The sequence below is a fragment of the Sturnus vulgaris genome, chromosome 4 (genome assembly GCF_052056855.1).
Source record: "Sturnus vulgaris isolate bStuVul1 chromosome 4, bStuVul1.hap1, whole genome shotgun sequence".
Taxonomy (NCBI): Eukaryota; Metazoa; Chordata; class Aves; order Passeriformes; family Sturnidae; genus Sturnus; species Sturnus vulgaris.
The window spans coordinates 74204013-74231995 of NC_142246.1; the positions used below are offsets into that span (position 1 = coordinate 74204013).

The 27983-nt window shown below is 47.0% G+C and overlaps 1 protein-coding gene across 4 annotated transcripts in view; it reads right to left on the bottom strand.

Moving 5' to 3' along the window:
• Positions 1-1074: 1074 nt before the first annotated feature.
• Positions 1075-27983, bottom strand: part of MTHFD2L (methylenetetrahydrofolate dehydrogenase (NADP+ dependent) 2 like) — a 47210-nt gene continuing 20301 nt past the window's right edge. Inside the window, exons 8-11 of one of the 4 annotated variants that reach the window (XR_015803500.1) lie at positions 15675-15795; positions 14801-14953; positions 5581-14514; positions 1075-4765 (exon numbers count right to left, since the gene is read on the bottom strand). Coding sequence is in view for 3 of the 4 variants with exons in the window: in XM_088164354.1 (XP_088020480.1) it covers positions 14460-14514; positions 14801-14953; positions 15675-15795 (329 nt within the window). In the remaining variant the exon portion in view is untranslated. Of the gene's footprint in view, positions 14515-14800; positions 14954-15674; positions 15796-23599; positions 25209-27983 lie in introns of those variants that run through there. The other 3 variants (XM_088164355.1, XM_088164354.1, XM_088164356.1) reach the window with 3 other exon arrangements.

Here is a 27983-nt window from a genome sequence, read left to right on the forward strand (position 1 = left end):
ATTGCCTTCTCTGCCAAGTCACCATGTACACACACGGGTGCATCATTTACGCCCCTGACTGGTGGCCAGGAGAACTGAAATTTCTACATGGCAGAATGTTCCTGGTGGGTGACTCCATGGCCCACTCACTCCACGGCTCTGCCCAGAGTGTGACATCCACCTCAGGGCAGTGAAATGACAGCAAACCCACTGCGATGGGGACCGTTGTGACTCAGCAGCTGCTCTCAGGCTTTCTGCACAGCAGTCCCTCCTGGCTCTGGGCTCTCCATCTTGGCCTGCCTTGCCTCTCCCGTAACTCCCATCGGGACGGCTGGTGCCAGCATGGGGCAGACAAGAGGAAGACACTGTCAGGGAGAAGCACAGACCTGCTAAAGCCTGGCACCAGCCCCTAAGGCCTGCACTAAAGCCTGAGCAACATGCGCTGCACACACACCATCAGTAGAGCCTCCGACTCTTCACTGCTCCATCTGGGAATCTTGGCCGTCCCAGGCCTCAGCTGCATTGGCTTCAATCCCTTTGGCAAGTTTATTTTGGCCCTTGATAAATATTTTGCTCTTACATCTCAAGCATACATGAGCAGAGGAAGGGCTCACTAGCAGGCCGTTTCCCTGTCGATGCTTGGCCTGCTGAATCCAAAGCAGCCCTGAGCTGTGACTCACCTCATGCCCCAGGTCCTGCTCCACCACTGGGACTTCAGCTGTCTGCAGACTCCACGTTTTGGCTGCAACACAGCAGTGACTGTCACCTGCACGCCAGCCAGGCACATGGGGAGCTGGGGCACCCTGGACAGGAGCAATGTGTCATTAGGGATGATGGAGTAAACAGCAATCCACCTGAAACCAGCTTAGCCAGCACATGTTCCAGAAACCAAATCTAGGAAAGAGCCACAGGTCTCCCAGTGTATTTGTTTGGCCTGGTAACCAGCACTAAGCATTGTAGCAGATCCACTTAGTGGAATTCCCCCATCCACTAACATTAAGGGACACTCCCACTACTGTTCTGATAATTACTGTTAATCATTACTATTACTGAAGTGACAAAAAAAAAAAAAAAAAAAAGAGGCTGTGAAGAGGATCAGGCATCAGGCCTTTATTGTGCTGGCTGTTGTCATGCAGAGGTGATGAGACAGTTTGCCCCAGGGAGCCTATAAACACAGGTGCCCAATTCCTCGCTGCAGTCATATTTCAAACTAGGACACTGTGGTCCCCAGTGAAGCTCTCCTACAGCTCCAGCAAAAATAATCCATGGCACTCCCTCCAGCTCACATCAGCTGGGAGCCAGGCTGGATATCATGCTCTCTGCCTGCAGGTAGATGGGAAAGAAGCTGATCAGGAATACTTTGGCATTGCAACACCCAACAACACATTTCCATTCGGTGTTTTCCCTGACTGGGCCCAACCTGCTGTGAAACTCCATATTCTTTGATCTCCAGTGAATTCAGTACCACCAACTCTCGAGAGCCCATGAGTCACATGGTATGTGGAAACCTCTAGGGTTTGGTTTGGGAATGGCCAAGACTATGTGAAATCATCTTCTAGTCACCTTCTTCTCCTCCCATCAATGGTCTGAACATCATCTCAGGTATCCAAGTCTCCCTGGACACCGTTCCTAGGTCACACACGGAAGAAATGGATTAGCCAACTTATCCACTGACTGGGTGCTGACTGGAAGCCACAGGGAAGGACTGTAGGCCTCTGTGGGGCTGAGAAGGACAGGGAGAGCTACTGCACAGGTAGAAACCATCTGCCTACAATGCTGATTTTTCCTGCCATTGATGCAGGTCAGGCTGCTGTCAGCTACGAGCAAAGGAGACAGACCCCAGTTCTCTGCTCGGAGCTGGCTGTCCCCCAACCTATCTCAAGCGTGCAGCCTGGATTCCTCTCACACTAAAAAGCAAAATAAAAGGTGCTTGCATATTTCTCTGCTCCCTCAGCAAGGAGCTGTGGGTTTGCCCAAGGGCCAAGGGGAGGAGAAGGCCCAGGCCCCGGGGAACTTGTCCCGTCTCTCCATCCGTGGGTACAGAGGGTGCTGTTAGAGGTGCAAGTCGGAGGTGGGACAAGACAGGAATCTGCAAGTGGATGTCCCGGGGGGGAGGTGGCAGCAGCCAGTTGTGCTGACTGTGCCACTTCCCGCCTAACTCCTCCATGTGGTATCTACACATCCACCCCCTCGTCCTCGTTCCTGCAGCTTAAAGTTATTTAAGAGAGGCAGATTTCCATTATGACACTGGGAGCGCATGCGTGTAAATCAAGTGGGACAGGACAAAAGCCAGGGCTGGGTTCAATTAAATCAGAGGTGCTATTAAATTAACAACAGCACTAAGCTATGGCTGGCTGTTTTTGATCAATCCTCCTGCAGTCAGGGTCTTTGTCCTTCATATAGGAAATTAAAGGCTAGGGAACAAGGACGAATTAGCCAACCACAAATTTGGTCTCTGAATTTCACTAAACTTCTGAACAACAATAGTTCCTCTGTAGGATTTTCAACACATATCCCTGAGAACCCCTTTTTTGTGAGGCTGCACATCGGATGCTCAGGATGAGACATTTTTGGCCCCGTTGCAGCATGCCTGCAGCCGAGATCACCCCCTCAAGCACCACAGACTCACTTTCCAGCTCCACACCTGGATTAAGCTACCCTGCCCAAACCCAACACACGAGCAGCCTGACATCAGCCTGAAGCCCCATTAAGCCAGCACAGGAGACAACCTGTCTGAGGTGAAACGTGCCAGACCTGAGAGCCTGTGCAGAAGACAGCTCTGCTCTCATGTCTCCATCCTGCCTCCTCAACCTTTCCCCCTGTTCTGTTCCAGTAACATTCCTCTTTGTGAACCAGGAGAGAGATTTCCAGGAAGAGCTACAGTACACAAAGCTCATTACCCATCTTTCCAAACCAGCCACTCTAAAGGGCGCACACAGGTTAACTAAACTAAACCAGAGGTCTCTGTGCGAGCCTTTCCCAGTGTCTCATGCTGCACCTTATGCAAGGCGCTGCTCATCACTGCGTGTGTCCAATGAGAGCGGAGCAGCTCTGACTGCCGTGTCACATCATCAGAGCTGCCCACTGCACTGCTCCTGCCACAGCTGCCTTTTACGCACATCTGAGTAACAGCACAGCCTTTGGGCAACGGCCTTCGATTGTTTACATGGCTCCCATAAACAGGATATCGCCAATTTGTAAATATGCTGTCAGAAGCCCCTCAGCTGCACTTGACCAGATTGATACATGCCCGCCTGCAGCAAGTCCGTCTGTCTCTCCTGCGGCTTCACTGGTAGTGTTGCACAAGCCGTCCTGACCACGCATTGCCTCTCACGGTACATACCAAGACTTCTACTTCATGGCTTCTGCAATTGTTTGTAGAGTTGGTGCATTTGGGGAGCATTTGCTGGGGAATTTTAAATCAAAGGAATGATACATGACTGTTGGCACTGTTTCCCAGAGGCTCACGCTATGTAGTTCTCACTCAGGTAGAGAGAAGGCAAGGGAGTTACACTGATACGAATGCTTGTTGCTACATCTTACCTAGAGAGGTAATCCCTAGAGGTAGGGAATTTTTTCTTTCATATAAACAATCCATTCCAGCTGAATAAAGACAGTGACACACGGAGAAAGATCTCAATTTTCTTGTGAGTTTCTTCAGTGTCGCAAAACAGGGTTTTTTGATGGTCAATAATGAGGTAACTGTCTGTAATTTGCACGTTTTCTGCAGTAAATCTAAAGATACCTTTCAAAAAGAAGTCATAACACCAAACACTTATGGTTTGGCAGTGCATCTCAGGACAGAACCTCCTAGCAGAGCTAGAGAGAAACCCAAAATTCCCCGTCAGCTAAATACTTTATTAAAAGCAAGGCCTATCCTGGTTGGCTCATATTTGACTAACTAGGTAGCCAGCTCTAAGGGATGGAGGAATTGCTTTCATGCAGAGGGAAGCTCCAGCTTGGAAGCAAACAGGAGAACAACACGAAGAACTGTTAGTGCAGAAGTACAAGCACTGAGTTGTGTCACTGCTCATCCACAAGCTGCTACAGGGAGCGTGCTGATGCCGAGCAGTCTGACAGGGCATCCTTAGCTCCAAAAGCAGGTGCCTTGAACAACTGTAACTCCAGGCTACAGTCGTGGTAGCATCAGGTCAGATGCCAGCAAAGCATTCAGCTACTTCCCCCAGACTGTGGCCAAAAGGACAAGACTCATATGCTAGGTCACAAGCAAGAAAACACTAGAGCAAGTCTCATGTCAGTCTGATTCCCAGCATAACCTCAGTGGTGCTCCCAAAACCTTCCTAGACAGGATGCTGCTTCTCCTCTGCTCTTGTGAGTGGCACAGACTGCTCTGGTGTCATCCCTACTGTCACCTGGAAATGTCAGGCCTGTGTTACACCCCTCCAGCCCAACATTAGCACCGCTGGAGCAGCGACAGCCACATCTGAAATCGATGCTCGCTGTAAAGGAAATCATCAGGAACTTGTTTAATTTGAAACAAGGGGGGAAAGGCAGCAGTGTGAAGTCCTGACCCTACTTGTTCTAAGTGCATACTGCACTATGAACTCAGCTGGGATGCAGATTGCTTTGCAGATAGAGCAAAGGAGGAAGCTGTAACTTACACCCACTACAGCTGTACCTACAGCCAAGGAACGAGATAACCAAATGCCCCTGGGGAGATATGAGAGGCATTTGAAGCATAAAAATTGCTTACCTTTCCCTTACCAGGTAGGCAGATAAACACAAATGTCTCTGTTCAATAGTGCCTGACAGTGTGGTGCAAGCCCTAAAAAGCCAAGAAAATTACGGCTTAGAGTAAACCATGGTGCAAGGACGTGCATCCCCAGTGACAGAACATGCCCCATTGTCTCCAAACGAAGCAGTTCCAGAGAACTGCATGAGTTGGCAGAGATCGTGGGCCCAGTGAGCGTGGGAGAGCAGAGGCTGATGCCTCTGTGCAGGACATGGAGTCTGTGTGTTTCACACGGGCATTCCCAGCTTCCCAGGTGCTGCACTGTGTTGAGACTTTCAGTCACGTGGCTGCTGGGACACACACAGCTCACCGCATGCTAAGGGAGGGTGGGAGCAATTTGCTTTACTGCTCCTGCCAAAAGCCTCTATTACTATATGTTATGAAAGCTCTGGAGAGGCAAAACATTCCTAAAACCACTTTATTAAAATTAGTAACACCCGAAACTCCCCCCAGTTGTTTATGGGTGGCAGGGCAGGAGGAAGAGCAGGCAAGGAGCAAAAGCCAAAAGCAGAGGCAGACAAGGCTCCACTTTCTCTGCAGCGTGACAGGCCAAGAGAGTCCAGATAATTTCAGCTGGATAATTTTCAGCTGGCTGCTGAAACGTTGCCCAGTTCCCCCAGTGTTCATACTGGGAGCAAAACTGGTTTTCCATCTACAGATGCAAAGTGTTACATACGGACTAAGTGCTGGTTTACCATACCCCAGCATCTCTGAACTACCTTCCAAGAGTGTAACACTTTGATCCCCGTGGCATCCTTGTAGCTATTGGGCTATTGGTCTGATGGCAGCGAGGAGGCAAGCACAGGGTCTGCAACTTAGCAAACATGTGCAGAGGCAGGGACTCCTACCTTTGTGCCTGTGTTCCACTCCTGCCCTTCTCATGGATCACTTCCTCTGTGGATGCTGAGCCAGAGCAGCACTGCTGCCTCCCAGGCTCCTGTTCCTGATGCTGCAATCCTGATCTATACTGTGGGAGAAGGGAAATTTAAGAGTGGAAAACCATCAGGCCATTCTTTTCCCATGCCATGACCACTCTGTCCCTAGGGCCTGCTTGCCCTGAGACACATCAGATCCTGTGCATGGCAGGCTTAGCCCAACAGTCCATGCTATTCCCTTTGCTGCTTGCTCACCCACAGCACAGGCTAAATAAACCTTTAGCTCCTGCCTGGCACCCACCTAGCTTGTTACCTTACAAAACAGTCAGGAGCTTTGGTCAAGCTCAAGCCTCTGAACTAACAGGACACCTGAAGCAGATCAGGCTGGTTTTGTACCATCCCACTGTCCATGATATGCAGAAACCTCTGCTTTGGCTTCTTTGGCAGTGACTTGCATTAAATCATATGGAACTGTACTTATGTCTTATTTATATTAATTGCAATTTCTATCAATTATCATTTCTGCATTCTGCACAGACCATAGACCCTGGGGGAATTTGCCTATGGAAAGGACTGGACTAAAGCTCTGGTGCAGAATGAGAAGATTGTGCAAGCCCTGATCTGCACCTTTTGCACACAGGCCTGCCCCTGTGCCAGGGCAGAGCCCCTTCCACTCCAAACCCTCCGCAGGCTGCAGGAGGGACACGGCAGGGGGCACGGGGGGTCCAACTCTCCCCCAGGTTGGCGGGGTTTGGGTTTCCCTGGGTTCTTTGAAGGACAATGGAACGTTTTCTGCAGGGCTTTCTGCACATGTACTGATCTGCATGAACCCAAACTCCGGGTCAACAAAGATTATTTTTATGAGAAAATAAAGACAAACTTGCTGTTCAACATTACCAAACCACCTGATATCTAGGGCAGAGCCTCAGCTCTTCATCAGCACAAGGTATGGTATGCACATTAAAGTCAGAGATTTTTTTATCAGACACACACACTGGGCACCTCTGTCAATATTTGACCATATTTCTCCATGTCACCTGGACACTGATCACAGAAAATATCATTTGGCATAACAGGAATTCAGCACACAGCTTAAGTGCTGAAGGAAGGATGTGCAAATAATGAAGCAATACACAGTCTTAAGTGCATTCCAATGTTTGGAAGACAAAGGGAATTCGTCTCCCATCTGTGTCGTGTTTTCTTCGAATGAAGATACATATAACGATTAGTATTGAGGGAGAGAAGCAGTCTCAGTTCAAATCACTGAAATTATGGACAAGCACAGTCCCCAGGAACGCTGTGGCAGCCCAGGACTTCAGCAGGCTTTAGCAGATTGTGCCTATACACACAAACAGGGCCAAGTGCCCCTGAATTTCCTCCTCCACCCATGGTTTTTAACCTTCAGGTAGCATTCAAAGCACACTTAGATCTCTGAGTTGCTGTCAGTGAGTGTTGTACACGTTGGCTTCCATCTCCCATCTTCCTCTTCTTAGGTATCATGGTACTTCTCACTCAAGAAGCCACCGCAAATAAACAGGAATTTTTTAAAAATGCCACAGCACACAAAAGCCACAAACACCTAAATACCGGTGGACTGAAGGCAGTGCAAGTAGCCTGAGCCTGCATCCACTGAAGACAATAAATGCTGTACTACAGCCTGCAGCAGGGCTCGGAGTTAGGCCAGGGCTGACTGGGAAAATCAGAGCCATTCTTTATGATTGTCTTGAAAAGCCTTCAGTAGAGGGACTCCACTAGTACATTTCACAAACCCTTAATGGTTTAAAAAGCAATCAAACTAACCTTGACTCGGAATCATCTTTTAAAGTCCTTTCAGGCTGCAGTTGGAATGCGGCACCTGAATTACTCGAGGGCACCTGCTCCTGGCAGGCGACACCTCTCTTGGGTAGGCCAGGAAGGATGAGGCTGAAAGGACCTCTGATGGGCCAGAAGGAAAAGGTCAGGGAGGAGAGCAAAGGGGACACCCAAGTGGGTCAGACCACTCCAAATTCCTCACTGTCATGCTGAGGTCACGGACACTTCTCTGCAGGGCCTGGAGTGTGTGTGTGTGTTGGTGTAAGGTCGTGCCCTTCCCCTGTGTCACTCTCCATTCTTCTTGGGAACAATCAGGAAGAAACCGCCGGTGTTTCTTGGCTCCTGCACACACTTTTCACGCACAGGGGAGCACCTGGCCCATAGAGAACATTTTTTTCCTGCTGTAATCTTGATGGAAAATGTCGTTAGCGATGGAGAAAGGAATTCAGGAGACGGCTGAGAAGTGCCTGAGGGAGAACTTTCATATCTATTTGCACAAGACACATCGTGAACATGCCACCAAAGAAGTCAAGAGAAGCATTAACAGGGCAAGGAGAAAGGGCAAGAGAATTTCCTTTCTTTCAGCTCCTTGGGAGTCCTACCTGTGTTCCAGAACATGGATTTGCTCCAGCAAACCCAGACGGGCTGAAAGGGCACTGCTTCGACAGCAGCAGCTGGCACTGCTGGAGTCATCCACCCTGAGACATAAGGTGGGCTAAGCAACCGAAGTATCGTGTCAGAACCACAAAGACTTAGACCAAAAATTCAGCACCTGAAATGCTGAGTTCCCAAAAATCACAAACACGGACAAGGCCACTTGGAGGCCCTCCTTGAGTTTCCCTTCCTGAAGAGCTTCCCTTCAAGAAACGCCCATGAACATGCAGTGCCATAGCCTTGTAAAGAAGGGGAAAAGCACAACGTGCTCAGCCAAATCTCGCATGTTGTGGCAGGGCCCGTAACTCAAGGTCCCCATCCCAGCCCGTGTCACCGACTCATCCCGCCCTGCTTCCCCCGCCCAGAGGTGGCTGCTGGGCTGCCCGGCCGGAGCTCAGGGATGCACTCAAGGGAAGCGCTCGGCTCCTCCCTGTGGTGAAGCTGCCACAGCTCCCTGCGAGGCCCGGCTGCTGCCCCACAGCCTTTGCATTCGGCGTCGGCATCTATGAAGGCAGCTTCCCGCAACAGCGCTCACGGCCAAATGCGCTGCTGGGCTCTGTCAAACGCCACAAGTCAATAAAATGCCGCTCATCCATCGTGGGATTTGCCACAACAACGGCACACAAACAGGCTGAGCCTTACGTACTGAAATGATGTCAAACGAATTAGCTTTGCCCGAGTTACTCAGGCATTCTTGCAAAGCTCAGCCCTGTCCTCTCCTGTCTCAAGCCTGGCCGTGCTGTTTGCCAGAGGGAGCTGTGGAGAGGCCTCTCTGCACAGCAGCCTTGGGCAAGGAGGAGAAAGGAAGGGTTCTTGCATTCCCTGTGCCCCTCCAAACAAAAACACCTGAATAACAATTTTAAAAAGAAGTCAAAGGGCATAACAGATTTGGATTACCAAGGGCAAAGGAAACGCACCTGGCATTTGAATATCAGGTATTCAAAAGGCAGTAAACTGCATTTTTGCTTATTAAAGGAAAAAATACCTCCACTAGGGGATCTGGACAAGCAAACTTCCTTGTCAATATTCACCAGATAAATTCAACAAGAAGTTTTGATTAAAAATTAGCATTTAAGTGACTCAGTCTTAGACATGGAATCAAAACCTCACCTTTGGACACCATGAACTTTTTTATGAATTAGAAAACTGAGCCCAGAGCTAAGGCCGGGGACCATTCACAGACGGCCCTAATTCCACAACAAGGCAACCCCCCCCAAACCATCAAAAGGAAAACTCTCCCAGGATGGCTATGCATTTAAAGCAGTTTTAACCCTAATTTGTCTGTGAAACTGTGTCTCATAGGCTATTTTTATGTTTACACTTATGAAAAATGGAATTAGAATTTTAATTTGACTCGAGCAACCTCCCATTTAGAGGTTTGCTCGCCCACAGGCCACAGGCTTCATACCAAGGCAAACCCTGCTCTCAGCCAAGCCCAGCCTGTGCCCCAGCTCCCGAGCCCGAGTGAGCCCTTCCCACCTGTGCAGCCAAGAGCCAAAAGGGCCCGGGGTACCAGTGCTCCCAAAGCAGCCCCGGGAACAGTTCCCTCTGGAGCACACCTCCTGCTGCTCACAGATCCTGCTCTTGCTTCCACTCGGTTCAGCGAGAGTAGGAGCAGCCCCAAGTCTAGTCATAGTACAAGATTTTATTGCTGTCATGATAATTAATGGCTACTTACAGTGAGATTTTAATGAGTGCCTGCACGTTTTTTTGTTTGCCTCTTAACTGGGTCATAAAGGAGGAGTCCCAAGTGGTTTCCTGGATTTGCAGTACAATAGGGACCTCTACAGGCGTTTTCCTGCTCCGAGCAAGGGTCGGGACAGGTAAGGGCGGCCACACCAGAGCTCCGTGACACACAGACCACGGAGCAGCCAGCACTGGGTTCCGTGCCGGCATTCACTGAAATCAGCAGAGCTGTCTATAATAAGGCTTGAGCTGACTAAATGCAGCCTTCAGATTATTTATCTGCATCGAGCAAATTGTCAAACACTTACACTTGGCCATGATATTTTTCAGAATAGCTCTAAAAGTTAAAACACAAACAGAAAATCTGCATTCATATCACACAAAAGAGAGAGAACTAAAAGGAATATTCCAAAAACTCTTGCCTCTTGTCATGGAACTTGCATTTTACCAAATCTGACCCATCTTTCCACTCTCTCAAGACTTACTCTGTTATTGATCTACTCAAGCACCATTTCTTAAAAGAACTCACTGAAGAGTGATCTACTTTTTAAAAAGGTTTGATGCTTGATGTCTCTCCAACACGTGACTTTAATCCCTCCTTGTTTGAGCTCTCCACAGAACATCATTCTTAAAGCCTTGCTTCCTAGGGATGATCTAGAGGCAATCCACTAAGATCTGCAACTTTCAAGGGTGACAGGAGATATTCTGAACCTAACTATGAAATCAATTATGTTGCCAAATTAGCCTTCTACCTGTAGGATGCTTTGCCACCTACAACGTGGACCAGAAATGAAAGAAAACATAACGGGTGTAAAGAATTACAAACCTCTAAAATTTTGCTGAGAGGAATATGATTTTTTGGGCTTGATTGTTGGTTTTGGGGTGTGGTTTTTTTTTTCATTTCCTTTTTTTTTTTTGCATGAGCTAGGAAGTAACCAGTTTCACATCTCGTTCTTAGCACACAAACACAAAGCACTGCTGCAGCAGCACAAATCAGACTTGTACTGTACTGTAAGTGGGATGGAGACGAAACCCTTGTGTGTCATTATCCGAATATCCTGTGGGTTACTACAAATAAGAAAAAATTTCCAAGGAAAAACTCTCCTACCTGCCTGCCAGCTACCAGTGTGCCCTGGCAGACAAGCAGACAAGCACACTCAAACCATCAATCCAGCTCCTTACACTTGCTTCCAAAAACAAACACAGTGTCTTGAAAACCATCTTTTTCCCAGGCTTGCATCTCACTGTTTCAAACAGACCTTGCTGGGATCAGGGAAACTGCAGGCCACCCAAACACCTGAGCAGAACAGCAGAGTTGAATTCAGGGAAGATGTTCCAGGGGCAGCCCAGCACACACCTGCACAGTGGCTACAGATGCCAGAGAAGCAGGTTCAGGGCTGGGTGGCTTAAGGGCAACTTAGCTCGAGATGTGCTGCAGGAAAGGCCAGTGTGGTTCCACAGTCTGGATCATTCACAGGGCAAGGGCTCTGGCCTTCAGAAAGGAAGACCCCACTCTTTGATGTCTCTGGCTTGGCCCTGCTGAGCTGCTGCCCCTCACAGCTGAGGCAGTCCTGCCTGAAAGTCACACAAACACAGGGGCTCCTCTCAAAATGAGAGGTTTTGGCACATGCAGCTGTAATGGGAAGGAGAAGCTTACAACTCTCTTAATTATGCCACTACAGAAAGTCTGAGCCTGATAAATGAGCCAGGAAAGATGATCCTGATCCTCTGACAGGCCAGTTCTGCAGGAAATTCAGCACCGTAAGCAGCAAGACACCATTCCAGGCTGGCAGCATCTGTCACTGATCAAGGCAGGGCTCAGCAGGGCTGACTGCAGGAAGGGATCTGAGGCCATGCAGATTCCCTCAGTTCAAGTGCACCGTGAGTCAGCCCCACAGCACTGCCTTGCACACAGCTGGGGCTGGCTCTGAGCCTGTGCTGCTGCAGGACGGGCACACAGCACCCAGGTGGGGAGGAACCCATGATACCACTTGGAAAAAGGAAACTAAAATAAAGCAAGCATTTTTTCCTTCCTTCCCGTCTCTATCTTTTCATTTTATTTTCATTCTGCCCTGACACAACATGGCATTTTGCAGGCTCATCTGGTGTTTCACTCTCCCGTTTTTCTTCCACTAGCAGAAAAATATCAAACTCTCACTTCCAAAGCTGCCTTGGACCTGAAAGCCAACTAGAAAAACTTATTTCACAATGTAGTCTTCTGGTACACTGTGGCTCTTAAGTAGACCTTCCTTTTCACTTACACGTAACCAAACATTGAAAAGATGAAGTTAGTGCATGTTGCTGTAGGCACAAAATGGCTCAGTGCAATGAGTAAATACCACTGAAGAGGCACTTGCATACCCTGCAGGGCACCTGCTTGGTCTCTGGTACACAAATGGTACAACAAACATCAGAAAGAGGACATGAACAACAAGATGCATCCCTCTCCAACAGTTTTCTTCGGGCAAGGTAAAGTCCAGTTGTTCCAACTCATGCCCGTAGAACTTCTGTGACAAGCGCCCTGGCCCCTGAGCCAGGTGTGTAGGGTGTGTGTCTGCTCCAAGACACAGCCCCTGCAGTGGAGAAGGGCTGGTCCTTGGGAAGTGAATCCAACACTGGCAGTGTCAGTGCAGGAAGAGACAAGTCACTGGGAGAGGGAGAGGCACTCACGTGAAAAAAACTCAAAGGCTTTTCATCCTTTGGATATTCAGCTCTACAACTTTCTCCAGAGATCAGTGAGAAAGATCTCTCACCTGTGTTTTCCTAATAACATGCACATTTTCAATTTCCATGTGAGATGGATGAAGGGTGTCTTTTGTTCACGAGGATGTGCAGACTGCATTTTACCCCTAATTGCCCTCTCACCACACACGTGTGACAGAAAATGTTAGGGCCAATACCGAAACCTGACTTGAAGACTGTGAAAAGCACAATTTATCTGGCAGTGGAACCTAAGAAAAGGTCATAAGAATGGAAAGGAGTAAACAGTGCCAAGATTTGAAGATTTGACTAGAGATGAAAAAGATAAAAAGGCTGAGAGCTGGAAAAGGCTGGCGTCAATGTGCAGAAGAGAGGGCTGGTGTCCATCCACTTCTCAGCAGCAGTCCTCGTTGTGTGTGCATACACTGCTTGCTCCCTCTGCTACACGGGATTCCAAGCAGTGTGTGATGTGCTGTTCTCCTTACTGGAATCACAGAGCCAAGATGGCTCAGCTACTGACCAGATCCCCACAGGACAAGTCTCCGGAAATTCAGGCCATTCAAGGGCCACATGCACCTTTAAACCCCACCTTTCATACACATTTCAGCATTGTCACCATAGTCTCACAAATGCAGTTTTTTCAACAAACAACATGCATCCTTGTTGTGAAAATTAACTCTCATAACAAAAAAACTGAGCTTTCAGCAGGGCACTTGAATGTAGGAGCTGATATTACCCCACAAGATCTCCAAGTACCAACCGCCTTTCTTAGGTAGATGGCTGAGCACAGCAGATGAGTCTACAATGTGCAACAGCTGAAATGAAAACCTCTGAGAGTCATCTCTGGTCACAGCAGCACCGGCAAACATTCCAGCTGTCAGTGACAAGTCCCAGTTAGTGCCACCATCCTCAGAAGCCATTTTCTTCCCTTTTCCTTTAACCAAATCTTCATACCTTCCCAATTCTTTGTAGATAAGATGAATAGAACCAAGCATCCGATATGCAATCTGTTAGCCCAGGGTGGAACTGAATGCCTAAAACAGTGTCTTTCTTATTTGAGTGGTCACATTGTGCCCATGTGCAAATGGAATAGAGCAAGTCTGTTTCCTGGGACAAGCTGCAGTGAAGTTTCATAACAAAATTTCAGCTTCTCTAGCGATTCAAGTCTTGTGCAGAAATCAGGGTGCAGCAAGGCAATGTTCTGCCTGAAATTCCATGGAACTGAGGAGCTGCTATAGGATGTTTGGGAAGAGGAGAGTTCTTTGTCACAAGCACGCTCCATAATCCATTTTGAGAAAGGCGTCTGGTTGCTTTGCTTATGAAAACAATAAGACCACTCCATGCCCAGAGGTGTCATGGTCTAATTTTCCAGGAATTGCCTACTCTCTCTATTCTAATTTAAGGATTGTTTCAAGAACCAGACATTTTCCTCAGTCCAAAGCATTTTTTGTCCTTTATGGCACCAGAAGCCCATACTTGACCCAGCAGACCAAAGGCAACTGTTGGGTCGGGAGAGGGCTGTTTATCCAAACACACAGCCAGCAGACACCCAAATCAGAACCCAAATGGTTTGTGGCCAGTGCATGATGTCCAGAATACAGCTCCACTGTGAGGGAGGTGATGCTTATCCTCCAGAGGAGCAAAAAAGAACAAAACCAAACAAAATACACAGAAGACCAAAGCAGAACACTGTACGAGCACTTGAAATGACTGAAAACAGCTCAAACCAACCAGTCCTCCCACGGCAAACACCGGGCACAGCACAGTGCCCAGAGGCCTGCCAGTGTCCTCAGCTGCTGGGACCTGAGCATGAGCCACCCTCACCCAAGAGAGGGAGTCTCTCCACCATGACACAGAGCCTGTCAGTGCTGAGGAGCTCCCCTGGCGCACTCCTCTGGCGTTCCCTGGAGTCCATCTCCTCAGCGAGGCCGGGGCACGTGTCCGATGGCGCGGGCCCTTCCTCTTGGGCAGGCAAACTGCTGAGCGTCCAGGCCAGGGCTTCACAGCGCCGTCTCGCCCACGCACACCTTGTAGGGGGATTTCAGTTTCCTGCATCTAAAATGGACACCACCACGGGATTTACATCAGCCAAACCTCCAACTGCAGCAGCCTGCACAGAACCGAAATCTACTCCCCTAACTCACTTGGGCAGCCCAGAGGAACCCCACGTTTCAGACAACCGCGCCACCAGCCTCACCGGTAAATCAGAGGTAGGGGGTGTTAGTTCCTTTGAGATCACATCACAGATTAGTAGCAGGCAAACACACAATCCCAATGCCCTCAGAACTCTGCCCACTGAAATTCAGATCAACGTAATCAGAAGGTTTCAGATATCCCATACCTCTTTCTTACATAGCAGTAGATGATGGCGAGTATTCCGCTGGTCAGTATTCCTACACCAATTCCCACAGCAATGTAGCGCTCGTAAGAATTATGTGCATATGAATTTAGGGTTAAATGTTCACATCTCTCTCCATTATAACCTGCAAGGCACCTACAAAATAAACACACATCATGTAAAAGTTATTCAGACCTTGTTTTGCTTTCTATTTCGTTAGTTTTCATGAGTTTTAAACAAATCATAAGCAGTCTAAACAAGGAGGGGCTGAACCTGGTGCTCGCTCAGAACCTCTTCCCTCCACCAAGACTACCAGTTGTCCCAGTTTATCTAGTTTAAAGCTAGCTCAAGTACTGCAGTCACAGCAGCAACTGTAGTCTCAACATCCCCTCGTTGTGCAGGATGTGGACCAAGAGCACTGTGCTCTGCTCATCCTTAGCTGCTGCAATGTCTCCAAAGGCCAAGGCTGCCCACTGTGCACCCTAGAGAATTTTAAGGGCACCAAAGTCCTGATTCCTGCGTGGTTGTGGAATAAGGGAGTTGTAGCTGATACATTGGAAGATCTCGTTGCCTTCTTAGCAGTCACAGTGAACATCTATTGACGCCTCTGCTACTTACTCCAGCACCAGCAGTGATTTGAGACGGCACCATGGCAGTGACCTACAAGGCTGTGAATTCCCCCTCTCCCTTCCTTAGTTTGACACTAGCACAGCACTACAGCCTTGTTAGCAGTCCTGAGGCACCACAGCACTCAGGTCTCTGCCCAACTTTAATCCTGCAAATACCTGAGTGACACTGTGAAGCTGCACATGCAGCACATGAAGAATCAATGCCAGCGTCATTTTTGAAGAACCATCTAATAGGCAGCGTTCCTTACTTGCATATGGGTTTCCTCAGCTCGCTGTGGAAGGCACAGAGCCCATTGATACAATAGCTGTGGTGTTCTTCAAGGCAGGTCTGCATCAGCTTCAAGAGCTTTGGCTGCTCTGTATAATCTACTGTGAAACAGAATAAAGTCATGTTATGCTTAGGACAAAACATCACTTGAATCTATTTTCACACTTGGAGCAGAACAGACACTGTGTGCAGCAAATGCTCAGTTTGTCAATTTACTGTGTGCTGTCTCGTGAGCTGATTCAGTCAGCACTGAACAGGGCAAGCTTCTGAGACAGCACAGCTTTGAGAAAGCACAAGCTGTAAATAAATCACTTGCTCTTGAGGAACATGGACAGAAATGACTACGGGAGATTCACACAGCCTAACATCAGCACTACCTAACCTGCAATCCAATCAGATAAACTATCCCAGGAATAGCAGGGGTTTAGGACACAGGGAGAGTATCATTCTCAGTCTGAATTCAATTAATAGTGAATTAATTTTTTATTTTCCTTACCCCAAGACAAACTATTGCATTCCTAGTGCTCCTGCCTGCCAGGTCGGCAGCCATGAGTCTCCCTTCTCCATGGTTTACTGTTAGCTGAGCGTCCCATGACAGTTGCAAGCTGCCAAGACTGCCTGGACAGTTTTGCTGTGCAGAAGCACGGTCCATGGCTACCAAGGCTCTGAGCTTGTGTTAAATTCTACACAGCACACCTCTTGCCCAGAAAATGCTACCTTGTTCCCTTATTCACGGTGGCTCCAATGGGAATAAAGCAATCGTGGGAACAGGGGTGCAGCAAGCGAGGAGAAAACTCCAAAGCTTCACCATCACTGCAAGCATCTGTTCCAACTGGTCTCTCTACCCAGTTACAGGAATCACTGGTGGGGTGGGGTGTCCAAGCAATGACTTACCATTTCAGGGGACTGCCTCAGTGACAGCTGAAGGTGATTGCCCAACCGAGTGCATGTCAACACCAGCTTTCAGTTATGACCACAAGAAAAATAACATCTTGCAGCAAGGTGACAAGGTCTGCTCAACAAAGGTGACTCAACAAAGGTACAGTAAGCAGAACCCTTCCTTTCTGACTAAGTGCTGAATCAAGGTCTGGAGATAGTACACTCCTGGAATCATTGCCACGGACAGAAGCCCCAAGCCCCCCCGAGGGCAACTTGGGATCTCAGCACACACTTTTCAGGATGAACAGCACCAGCTCCCTAAATTCCCAAACAAATTCCAGTCTGAGCCATTTAATGGCAGGAACCTCTTTTGTGTGCTCTTCCAAGCCGTTTTGGGTTGTTTTTCTCTTCCTCATCTCTGCAGCTTTATCAGAGATGACAAGCAATGGCAAACAGCTGCTCTCGCTAGAGCAACTCTCAGCTTCAGCTGTGAATGATGTGGTTTGGACACCCAAAAGGCATGATGCTATCACTGACACTCAGATCAAACATAATTCCTTTCAGAACAGTGCCTCTCAAACCTGACAGAGTAATGAGACTCTCAGACTGCCAGAGACTTAGAGAGAACAAGTGACAACTCGGGTCTGCCTGAAAAATGACACGTGGGCTTACTGCACTTCCTCAGGAAAAGCTACAAAGGTGGGAGAAGCATGAGAACAGGGCATCTTATCCATCCTTCTGTGGATAAAAAGTTGCCCTCAAGTTTCTCTTCACACTGTGGGGCCTAGAAACACAATGCCAAGGAGGAAGTTGGTGCTGGCTAAATAGGAGCTCTAGTATCCAGCTCTGGCTCCTTTCTGGCTGGCGCTGGGAATGCTGCTCACAACGTCTGGAGACAGGATGGTTGGCTAAGAGCACAGTCAAAGGACCAAGCCTCAGAAGGACAGACTTCAGGACCAAGTGAAGAAAGGGCAGTTTTCATGAAGAAAAGTAGATTTTTGGGACTGGAGATGGATGACCCTACTGGCTGCACAGAAGCACTGTATACTGTTCCCTGATGAGGAAAGCACAGGAGAAAGCACGTGGTCAGCACAGAGCTGCAGGGCTCAGCATCCTAAGGAGATCCAGGATGGCAGGGACTTGCAAAAGCCCATTCTGGTTAGGTCTAAAGTACCTGCAGAACAGCTACCTAAGCTCTGCAGGGAAGAGTTTCAGAAAATGGACAATGGCACATTGGCACTTTTCCCAGGAGCCTCCTCAAACACTCGGGCACCAAGTGCTTTGAACCACCATTTCAGCACAAAGTGCACTAGAAAATCACTAAAAAAAAAACCCCTTTAATGGGAGCCTCTAGCCAGCATTTCCCACTGCCCAAAGTACCACTCTTCTGCTAGGCCCTGAGAAGGTGTCTACTGCACAGGTTTAGTTTTTCACTTGCATCTCTTCCACGCAGGGAAGAAAAAAAATGAGGAAGGTACAAATTCACACCCTAGAGGCACAAAATCCCCAGCCACTTCTACCCCAACTTCCACCAAATGGATTTCCACATCCCAAAATCCCTCCTCACTCAAACCAGCGCTGCCGAGAGGTGGCAGACTTCCACCTACCCACATCTACAGGAAACCTGGCTTTGTGCAGGTACAGGAACCTCTTCCCTGAGTGCTGCTGTCATTAGAAACCCAGGTGAGCCTGGAGCAGCCTGCCTAGAAAGCACTTGAGACAAACCAATACATTCCTCCATCGCTGTCAGGAGGAACAGCTTGGTCCATTGTGGCTAACATCACCTATTAAGTCTACACGCAAAAATTATATGTGCTAATTATTTTGACATTGCAAAGTACAAACTACCTCTGAAATAATGAGTCTCGAAAACAAAAAGGATGGTTTCCTAGTCTGCCCCAGAGCATTATGTTAATTCCTATCATACTGTCCGCCTAGATACTAAACAAGCTGTTGAATAAACAGGTCCATGTGCCCTTTCATGTCACGTGAGGAAAGAGAAACATGCCGTGTAAGCACTTGACAGCTGCCTGCAACTGAGTCATTCAAACAGATACACCTGGCAAGATCTGACATGAAATCAAGGCTACAGGTACTTGGAAGCCCGGGCTTGCCAAAACTAACAGACTGGCAACAAAAGGAGTCAGCCAGTGAGACCATGACAGCTCAGTCCTCAAGTATGGTGCATCAGGGAGGAAAGGCGGTGGGAAAGGGGAGGCAGGGACGGGCTCAGTCCCAGGTCCAGGGCCTCCTTTAGAGGCTGCATGGAACCAGCAATTAAGAGATTCCATTTTTTTTTCTCAGTGCAACCAAGACTTGTCCTACTGCGGGCTGCCCATTTTGCTACCAAGGCTCTCCGTCAGCCCCAACACCACCAAAAGTTCTTTGTCCAGGCTGTGCCAGCTCCCAGCTCCTCCCCATGACCTTTCCCCCCCTCTCTGCTCATCTCTCAGCCCCAAACTCCCCGGCCCCAGCACTGGTGACAGGTAAAGCCTTGACATAAATGAAGGAAATAGGGCTAGATCTTGTAAATAGCAGACAAAGAGATGGAGCAGAAATTGATGGGTTTTCCACCAACAGCACCTCAGTCCCTAACCGATTTGAATCCCACAGGGAACTAGCAGAAATTCGTGTTCTTAGAACCCAGTATTATTGAACCCCGGCAGTGAATCTTATTATGAACCCACAGCGCACAGGAATAGAAACTACCAGGAAACTGGAGAGATTCAGTAAGCTTCTCTGGTGTCTTTTTAAGCATTTCTTTTCCATCTTCCTTCTGAAAAGGCTGTTCATTAACTTTGCACTGGCTTTCTAAGAGGTCCACCAAAATACACTTTTAACTCCCTGTGTAAATGTGTGCTCAAATACTTATGAATTTGATTCTACCTTTGAGTGGAATTCTCTCAAAGGAAAATGTTCGTGTCCAGTTCACTACCACAGCTCCAGCTGCCACACAGGTTCACACACTACAGCAGACATGGCTGTGACCCTGTCAATCAGCCTCCTCTTTGTTGAAACATGACCCATCGCTCCTGCTTTCTAGAAACAACACAAACAGGACACTTAATGAGCCACAAGGTATTTCCACTTCATTATCCTCCTGTTTGCTGTATGCAGCTCTGCAAGAACCGTGTCACAGAGAGACTAAACCAGACCACAGTGCTGCACTGATAAACCCAAGTACTGCGGTCAAGAATCAACACCTTACCCGTGTCACATGAGTGTGTATACATATTTTATGTGTGCATACATCTATATATATAAGGAACCCACACATAGTATGTGTATGGATGAATGTATATATAACACTGTACCACTATGAGAGATCAGAAATTAAAAGAAAATAGCTGGACTTGTTATAAGAAAAAAAAAAAGCTCATGGATCTATTAAAAAAAGCTTGGAAGACATCCTGTGATGACTCAGAATTAACAGAAGATGATTTGTATGCCTGTTTATATGCCTTGTAAAGCATAGACACATTAAGAAGTATTGCAGTTAGATTCCTCTCCTCCTTTACTAACCTGCCAAAACCTCATTCCCAGATCGCACAGCTCTCCCAAAGCAATGACATCACCAGCATCTCAGGTAACATCAAGAATGCAGCTGGCAGGATAAACACAGCTCTGCTCTCAGATGTTGGCAGGCAGAAGAGCCCGAGTTCACATTTCATTCAGAAAAGAGAAAGGAAGAAGGGAGAGAGCCAGAACTCTGAGGAGGGCTGTGAAAGCCCAGACAGCCAAAAGCAAAACTGCAAAGACAGAAACTACAGACTAACAACTCGTGAGAGGCATCGCTCCAAGTTGTGCCTGTTCATTCTCACTTCTGCGTGTTAAGGTGAGGACACGCACAAACCAAGCACCAGGTAAAAGTAAAAGAAATTTCCATCAGAAACTCAGATCGTTAGCCTTAAAACGTCTTCTTCAAATTATGACTCAACTTGAGTTAAATGATCCTTCAGCTGCTCATTGCTGAGCCTACCCCAGCTGGGTGACACCTCTTATTCTACAGAGGCTTCAAAGGCTCCATGAAGAAATCAGCTCATCCCACAAATTAAACTCACAAATCCAAGTGTCCAAGGGATGGAGCATCAGAGCAGCTAACATCACAGATTTTGGTTTGTTGGTTGGGTTTTTTTTCCTAATTGACAGATTAACAGAGACAAACAGAACAAAAAAAGCAATACCTTCAGTGTTGTTTTTTGTCCAATTATTCCATAAGTCAGTGCTGAGGGATGAAGCAGTAATAGCTGACTCTTCACTCAGTGCCCCCATTGCTGTGTAATGCAAATAGATGCTTACTGGAACAGAAAAGCTCAGTATATCTATTCAAGGTTCATTTCACCCAGAAAGCACTTCATACAAGATGCACTTCAAACAAACCCCAGAGAAGGCAGCAATATAATAACAATTCATTTAAAACACTCTTGCCTCAGACTCCCTTTTGACACAGCGTAATTATGATTGTGGGACAACAAACGATGGCTTGCAAATTTCCCAAATCCAAATCCATCCTGCTTTCCATTCTATTATCTTGCACAATTGACAACACAGATACGTGTAACATACTACAACCTTACACCTATTTACCAGTTTAAGTAGTTTATTTTCAAGGAGTCTAAATTATACCCTATCAGTTAAAATTTCATCCAGGTTTCAAACAGCTGAAGTAGTTCTGCTTCCCAATGTCTCTGCACGCCTCCCACCCCACCACCTATTCCTGAAGGAGTGAAATGCTGTTTAAAAAGCCTTGGACCTCAGCACAGAAAAGCCTCTTCCAAACCTACCTTTCAGCAAAATATAGATTAGCATTCCAAATGCCATGGCAGGCAGCTGTTTTAACACCTTCTCAGGTCTTCTTTCCAGGTGGCTTGCTTGCTCTGCTTATCTGTGCTCCCGTGTTTTCTCTTGCACTTATACGCCAGGAAGCGTCATCTCCTGTTCTCACCAATCAAGAAAAGGTGCATCTGGTAACAACCTAACCCCCGGGGCAACCACACATTTATTTAGGAAACTGCTATTATCTAGCAATGGCATCAGGTTTTCTTTTGAAACCCTGGTTTCCTATTACCTGTGGGCATAATTGTGCAGGCAAAGGTACAGTTCTAGAGCGAGACCGGGAATCTGACAGAGCAGAAGAGCAAAAAAACAGCAAACCAAAGGTGAGCAAAACAAAAGACGATGTGAAAGTGTGGTGTTTCCTTCCCTTCACAATGTAGGTCTTACATGACTTGCAGGATGATCTTCACCCTCAAGATGCTGCACTGCAGTTCAGAGTGCAGAGACATGTCCCTGCTCTGCTAAGGCTCCTCCCTTGGTCCTCCCTGTCCCTCAGCCCCTGCCATCCACAAGAGGAACTTCGGGAACAGCTAGTGCCGCGATTAGGAAGCGATCAGACACAAAGATAATGGATGATGCTCTTCATCAGCGACTGCCAGCAGGAGGCCTTTGATCCCAGGCCCTGCAAGCCTGAGGGCTGTGCTAATCGCTCTCCATTCAGCCCGGCTGGGCACAGCCCTGGAAGCAAGGCAGCCCACTGGCCGCTTCGAGGCCTGGGATTGCTGGCCGGAGCTGCGGGGTACAAGTCCAGAGCTGGCCAGGCACAAGCACTGAGCCAACACAGACTGAAAGAGCAGGTAAGCTGTTGGCTCCTATAGCAATAGATCGCTTCATTTCTGCCAGAAAAGCTCATCTCTGCCTCCTCAACAAGTGACTACGCGTAATGAGAACAATCATACTTTTCACATGAAGTGTTTGCAGGGTCTCTAGCACAGACCTGTCAAACACGCTTCTTGTACTAAACCACTCTCCACAGCTCCAACCACTGTCCAGCTTCCTCGGTCACAGGCAGCTCGGAACCAGTAGGACTGGTCTCTCTGAAGGGTACTGATGTGCCCAGACTAGAGCAGCTAATTGGAAAAGCCCAGTTCAGTAACACACGGAGACATCAACAACCTGACTGACCAAGGGAGACCTACATACTTCACCTCAGCAACAACTCTCACTTCCTCAACTGCGAGCTCCAAGCAACAAAAACATTTCACCATTTTTATAATTTAAAACCAGAAGTCTTCTAATAAGTGCCCTAGTAACTCTGGTTGGCTCAAGTTTTCCCTCTCCACTGCATTCTTCTCAGTGATCTGCAGGATTACATCTAACCCCTTCACGTGTTAAGGGAAAAACACAAGCTAGTTATGCATATTTTAATTATGCGTTTTACTGCTCATGGACTGCATTCCAGGAGGCTTTTCCCTTCCTTTGCTATCCTGAAATACTGCATGCCTGCACACTGATTGAATGCAACTTGCACACTCCCTGGACGGACAGGAGTGTTTATGCCTACCTGGAGAACCTTTGCTATCAGTCCCAAGCAGGGATGAGGTTCGTGAGCCTTGCTTTCAACACTCAGCTGCACAATGGCAGTTTAATCTGCCCTGAATCCCAGAGGAGGCTTTGTCATGAGGCAACACGATGGGTGTGGCAGGCCTAGGACAAGGCTGCAGCGGGCAAGGCCGAGCTCTGTCTGCCGCAGGGCGTTTGTCCTTGGACAAACCTTGACCAGGTCGGGCACACCAGCGTGCTTTTTGGCTTCTCTAATGTGCCTTCCTTCTGGATGCTCCTTCCGGATGCTCTCGCAGCAGAGAGCACTGTCACAGGTGCCTCTAGCAGATCGGCAGACAGCACGCTGTGGAGCCAAGCCAGGGCCTCACTGGCTGTGCTCTAACTCTAACACAGCTACACAGGATAAAGGGAAAAGGCTTGCAATGTATAATGACCTGCTTGTAGGGCATGACACGGGCAGGCTCGCCCAAGGGACAAAAGCACAGTGCCAAAAATGGTTATTCTGCCAAAAAGCACAGAGATGATCCCAGTTAAATCAAAGGAAACAAACGGCAGTGCAAATAGATGGACACAGCAATGACTGAACCTGCAGGGCCTCCCCATTCTCTGTGCTTCAAACACGCAGTAAACAAAGGAAGAACACAACCATGCCTCAAACCACATCAACACCCTCCAGCAAGAACAAGGTAACAGCGAACAAATTTTATTCCATCTTTCAGTCACGGGTTGATCAGTCCAAGTACAGTCTCCATAGATGCCTTGATCCTCCGACCACACAGTACCACAAATTTTTATTACCACTTCCATTTAAAAAGAGAAGCAAGTGTCTGCATCATTGGCATTATATATTGAGTAACCATCCTGTCAAACTTCTGCAAACACTGTGCTAAAACTCTCAAAGCCCATCACAAAGCATGGAAATTATGCTTCACCTTCACTTCTTAATCATAGTGAGTGCATTTTTCCCTTTAATGGTAATACAACTTAGCCACAGTCTTTTTCCTTCCCCTTCCAAGTCTCCTATAGCCCACTAGCAAACACCTAAGGCTCCCGATGAAAGTAAACCAGTAATCCCAGCCAAGATTAAAACATGGAAATCCTCCAACTGTCTGCCAGTGCCTTCAGTGGAAAAGTCACTAGTGCACACACTCAGCTGAACGGGAATCTCAGCAGTAACTCCACTACTACTTCTACACTGCATGGGACTGTTCTAGATACATCCAGGAACCAACTTTTGGGAATAGAAACATACTGATCTTATCCCACATGCTCTTCTCTAAACAGCCAAATACTGTGGTCATTGGCCCACCACACTTAGTAAAAAAAGCCCTCTTCATGCAGTTTCACAAAATGAATTCCAACACAAATATTGAATCAGGGATAAAGTTTTGCTTTTCTCCTCCTCTTCATCTGCGGCATTACATATGTTGTACATCTAGAGCAATTTTGACTACATTTCACTCAATTCCATTCCATTTAATTCTATTCCATTCAATTTCAATCGACTGCTCAGGTTTGAGGGGTTTTTGTGAGACAGGGGTATTTTGCACCAAAACAATTTGTCCAGACATGGAAATAAAACATAATTCCAGCCTCAATTCTAGCTACTTATTCATGCTTATCTCTTGCAGATGCTTAAAGTCAGAATTTCACCAGCATCCAAGCTTAACTGACTATTTTAAAACATTTACTGAGCATTTGCACTCATGTCAACATTACTGCCTGGCCACTGCTGGCTCTAAGCGGTCATAAAATAATTTAAGGACTCCGAAGTAGATCCAGAGTGCTTAGTGACCTCAGAACCCAAACCATGCATTTAAAAGATATCTTGCATGTCTTAGTTTACAGATTGTTTGAACAGGTCCCAAGTGCTTACAAGATCTTGAAAACTACCCCAATACATAGGTACAGTTGTAATTTATTCTTCATTCTCAAACACGTGATTGACCACCACCACCCAAGACACCTGAGCAGGCTGCATTCGCCAAGTGCATTTTGCTGCCAATAAACCAGTGTGAGGTAACACAAAGTATTTGAACATTTCATAAGCTACCAGATTTAACACACTTGACATGAAAAAATAAATACAATGTAGAAATAAATATATTCGTAATAAAAAATAAATGTTTTGTGTATCAATAAATAGAACAACTCAATTCTTCTTCCGAGGTAGCCCGTTTGCTCTAGTAAATGAGCTTTTTAGTGACCAGGAGTGTGTTCTTCAGAAGCATTGCAACAGTCATAGGTCCTACCCCTCCCGGCACTGGAGTGATAAAGGCAGCCTTCTTCTTCACTTCTAAGAGAAAAGAGAAAAAGGCATTGACTAAGAAGGTTTCCAAACCCTTGTCCCCTCCACAGCCCACGTATGCACGGAGGGCTGTGACTGGCAGGTGCTGCAGGGAAGGGACAAGCCACAGCAGAAGCGTTCCTGCAGCCATGGCAGGGATGGAACGGGGGCAGGACTGGGGCTGTGAGGGTCTTCTCCTCACCTGAATGCACTACCCAGGGCTAGCTCTGGGCCAGGCTTTCACAACCTGCTCCAGTGCAGCCTGTGCTCAGACACGTCCAAGCTTAATCCCAACAAATTCTTTTGCAAAGGGGCAATTTTTGCCCACGTGACCTGGCTGACCAGCTGTCCCAGGAACATCTGGGTGACACGAGCTAGGGGTGAGCCCAGGAGAGCAGCATGGATGTGCATCATGCCTATGTGCCAGCTGGGACACTGCATCTGCAGAGCTATGCAAGCTGGGGATGCCATTCCGTAGGTAAGGAGGTGATGCCCCAACTCTGTGTTCCTGAGGAGCAGCATGCAGAGCAGGAGGCTGCTGGAGCTACTGCCATCGACAGCAGAGCAGTAGCAACGTCATCTAGTCAGCCTCTGTCCCCCTACTCTGTCCCCCACATCCTAAAAAGACACCCTGGGATCACAGAAGGAAACTTAAAACTGGAGAGGAAGACAGTATAATCTTGTGTTTGATTTGGTTTTCTGCTTGACACTATAGACAAAGACAAGAGCCATCTTCAAGGAAAAATACACTTCTAGTGGCAAAATTCCCACAGCAATTTCAGCCATAAACACTCACTTCCTCCAGAGAGGACTTGCTTTTGTTTTTTCTTCCTATCAGTGTTACTAGGGTGCCTAGATAAAACCAGGATACAAAGGGACAGGTCTTTCCAAAGCATCACAAAGGAAAATCATACTGATTAATGAGCTCCAACCATGAGCCATGTTAGACTATTCAAATTCAGTGTACACCTTGAGTGCATTTAAGTTAACCTGTTTGTATGAGGAACTCACATAATGTAGCAATAAATCCTGACTTGATGTTCTTTTCTACTGTGCAAAATGCCATCGATTGCCATTACAGGTTGTTTGCAAAGGAATTCTGTTCAACTGTGTAGGAACTCACTGCAGGACAAACTAGCGAGCTATTTGCTAATAATGGTCTGACCAATTGTCATTTTACTAACCTTGTTAATACTGAGAGCTGGGGGTTTTTTAGGGTGCCACCATGGGAGGTCTTGATGTTAGTCTGGGATCTTTGTTGGCTTGCTTACTAATAACTTCTCAGTAAATCATATCCCACTTGGAGAAGCATTGCTTTTTCAAAGGCACACACACAGGAGACAACTGAGCAAGCATAACTGACACAAACACATGGAATTCCACTGAAGTTCCTACAGAGCAGACTCTGCCTAGTTATGAGAAGAGGTTAAGAGATGGAAAACTAGGCATCTGGCTTTGGAACAAACAAGATCACTTGCTACTGCTTTAAGTATCTTCATCTTTAATCTCTTGAATCTATGTGATGCTTAACTGTCAGGAATAAGGAGGACTCAAAACCAGAAATATTATAAAAGAATTTGAAGAATTGGATATTGAAGATTTCAAAAAATCATATTTATTAGATTTGAAGAGCAAGGGTAAATGAAATTAATGAAATGCTGTCTGAACTCCCCATGGCAGGAACCTCATGAGAGTATTTGCCAAGTTAACAGCAAGTACCTCACTGAACTGAAGAGCAGATCAACCTTCACTGAGGAGAGATGGTAAATACAACCAGGAGGGTTTTAACTACTCTGCTGACTAGCACCACCAGATATACTTTTAAAATACATGGAAAGAAAATCAAGTTACAATGTGGTTTCTCTTTAGATGTAAAATACTACAAATTAAGATGTCATGACAGTCTTAATACACTCAAACACAAATAATTAACCTTTTTGAGGTACTATTTGAAGTACCTACCATTTTAGATGGGTGCTTACAGTTAATACAGTTACTATGAACTCTGAGATTAATGTCATACTTATTGAAATGTATCCACATCTGAAGAAAACACAGCCATTAACACAGAAAATCCTGTAGGCACTTTAAACTGAAATACGTTTGTTTCCACGGCAATGTTACCTACCTCTTGTTGTGGTGTTATTCAAACTGCTCCTACCTTACCTACAAAGAGGACAACCCACAACCAGACCATGCATTTCCTCAAGAAATCTTTGCAAAGACTGTCAGGTACAGCACGGATTGCCTGTGGTGTTAGTAACCCTACCCAGCAGGAAACACACAGCACACTGTTTTCCCAAGTTGCTGGGAAATTCCTCTGCCCATATTCCACTATTACAGAAATCCCTGAGAACAGGTGTGGCAGAAGCCAAATTTTATGTCAGTTAGCATCAAAACACCCAGATAGCATATGCACAAAGCTGATCCAGATTTCTGAACACACAACAGGTGCCTGAGCTGAGGAAACTACCATCTAAGAAGTTTCCATTGGCAAGTGTAAATACAGATATAGAGAGCACAATTTTTCAAGATGAATGCCAGTGACCAAAGGGGGAAGATAGCCTGGCCTCAAAAACGTCAAAAGACTTCTCCCTTTCTGGGTCAAGTGAAATAGGCCAAAGCACAGTTCTCAGGCAGCACATCAATGTGGGACTGATCTCATGTAGGCAGGTGAGGTGCTGTGCTGTCAGTTCCATCAGCTCCTGCTTCTCAGGAATAAACTAACTTGGTCCGCAGCTTTATCCCTGCTTTCTCCACATAGGTGCTGGTCTCGCAGCCCTT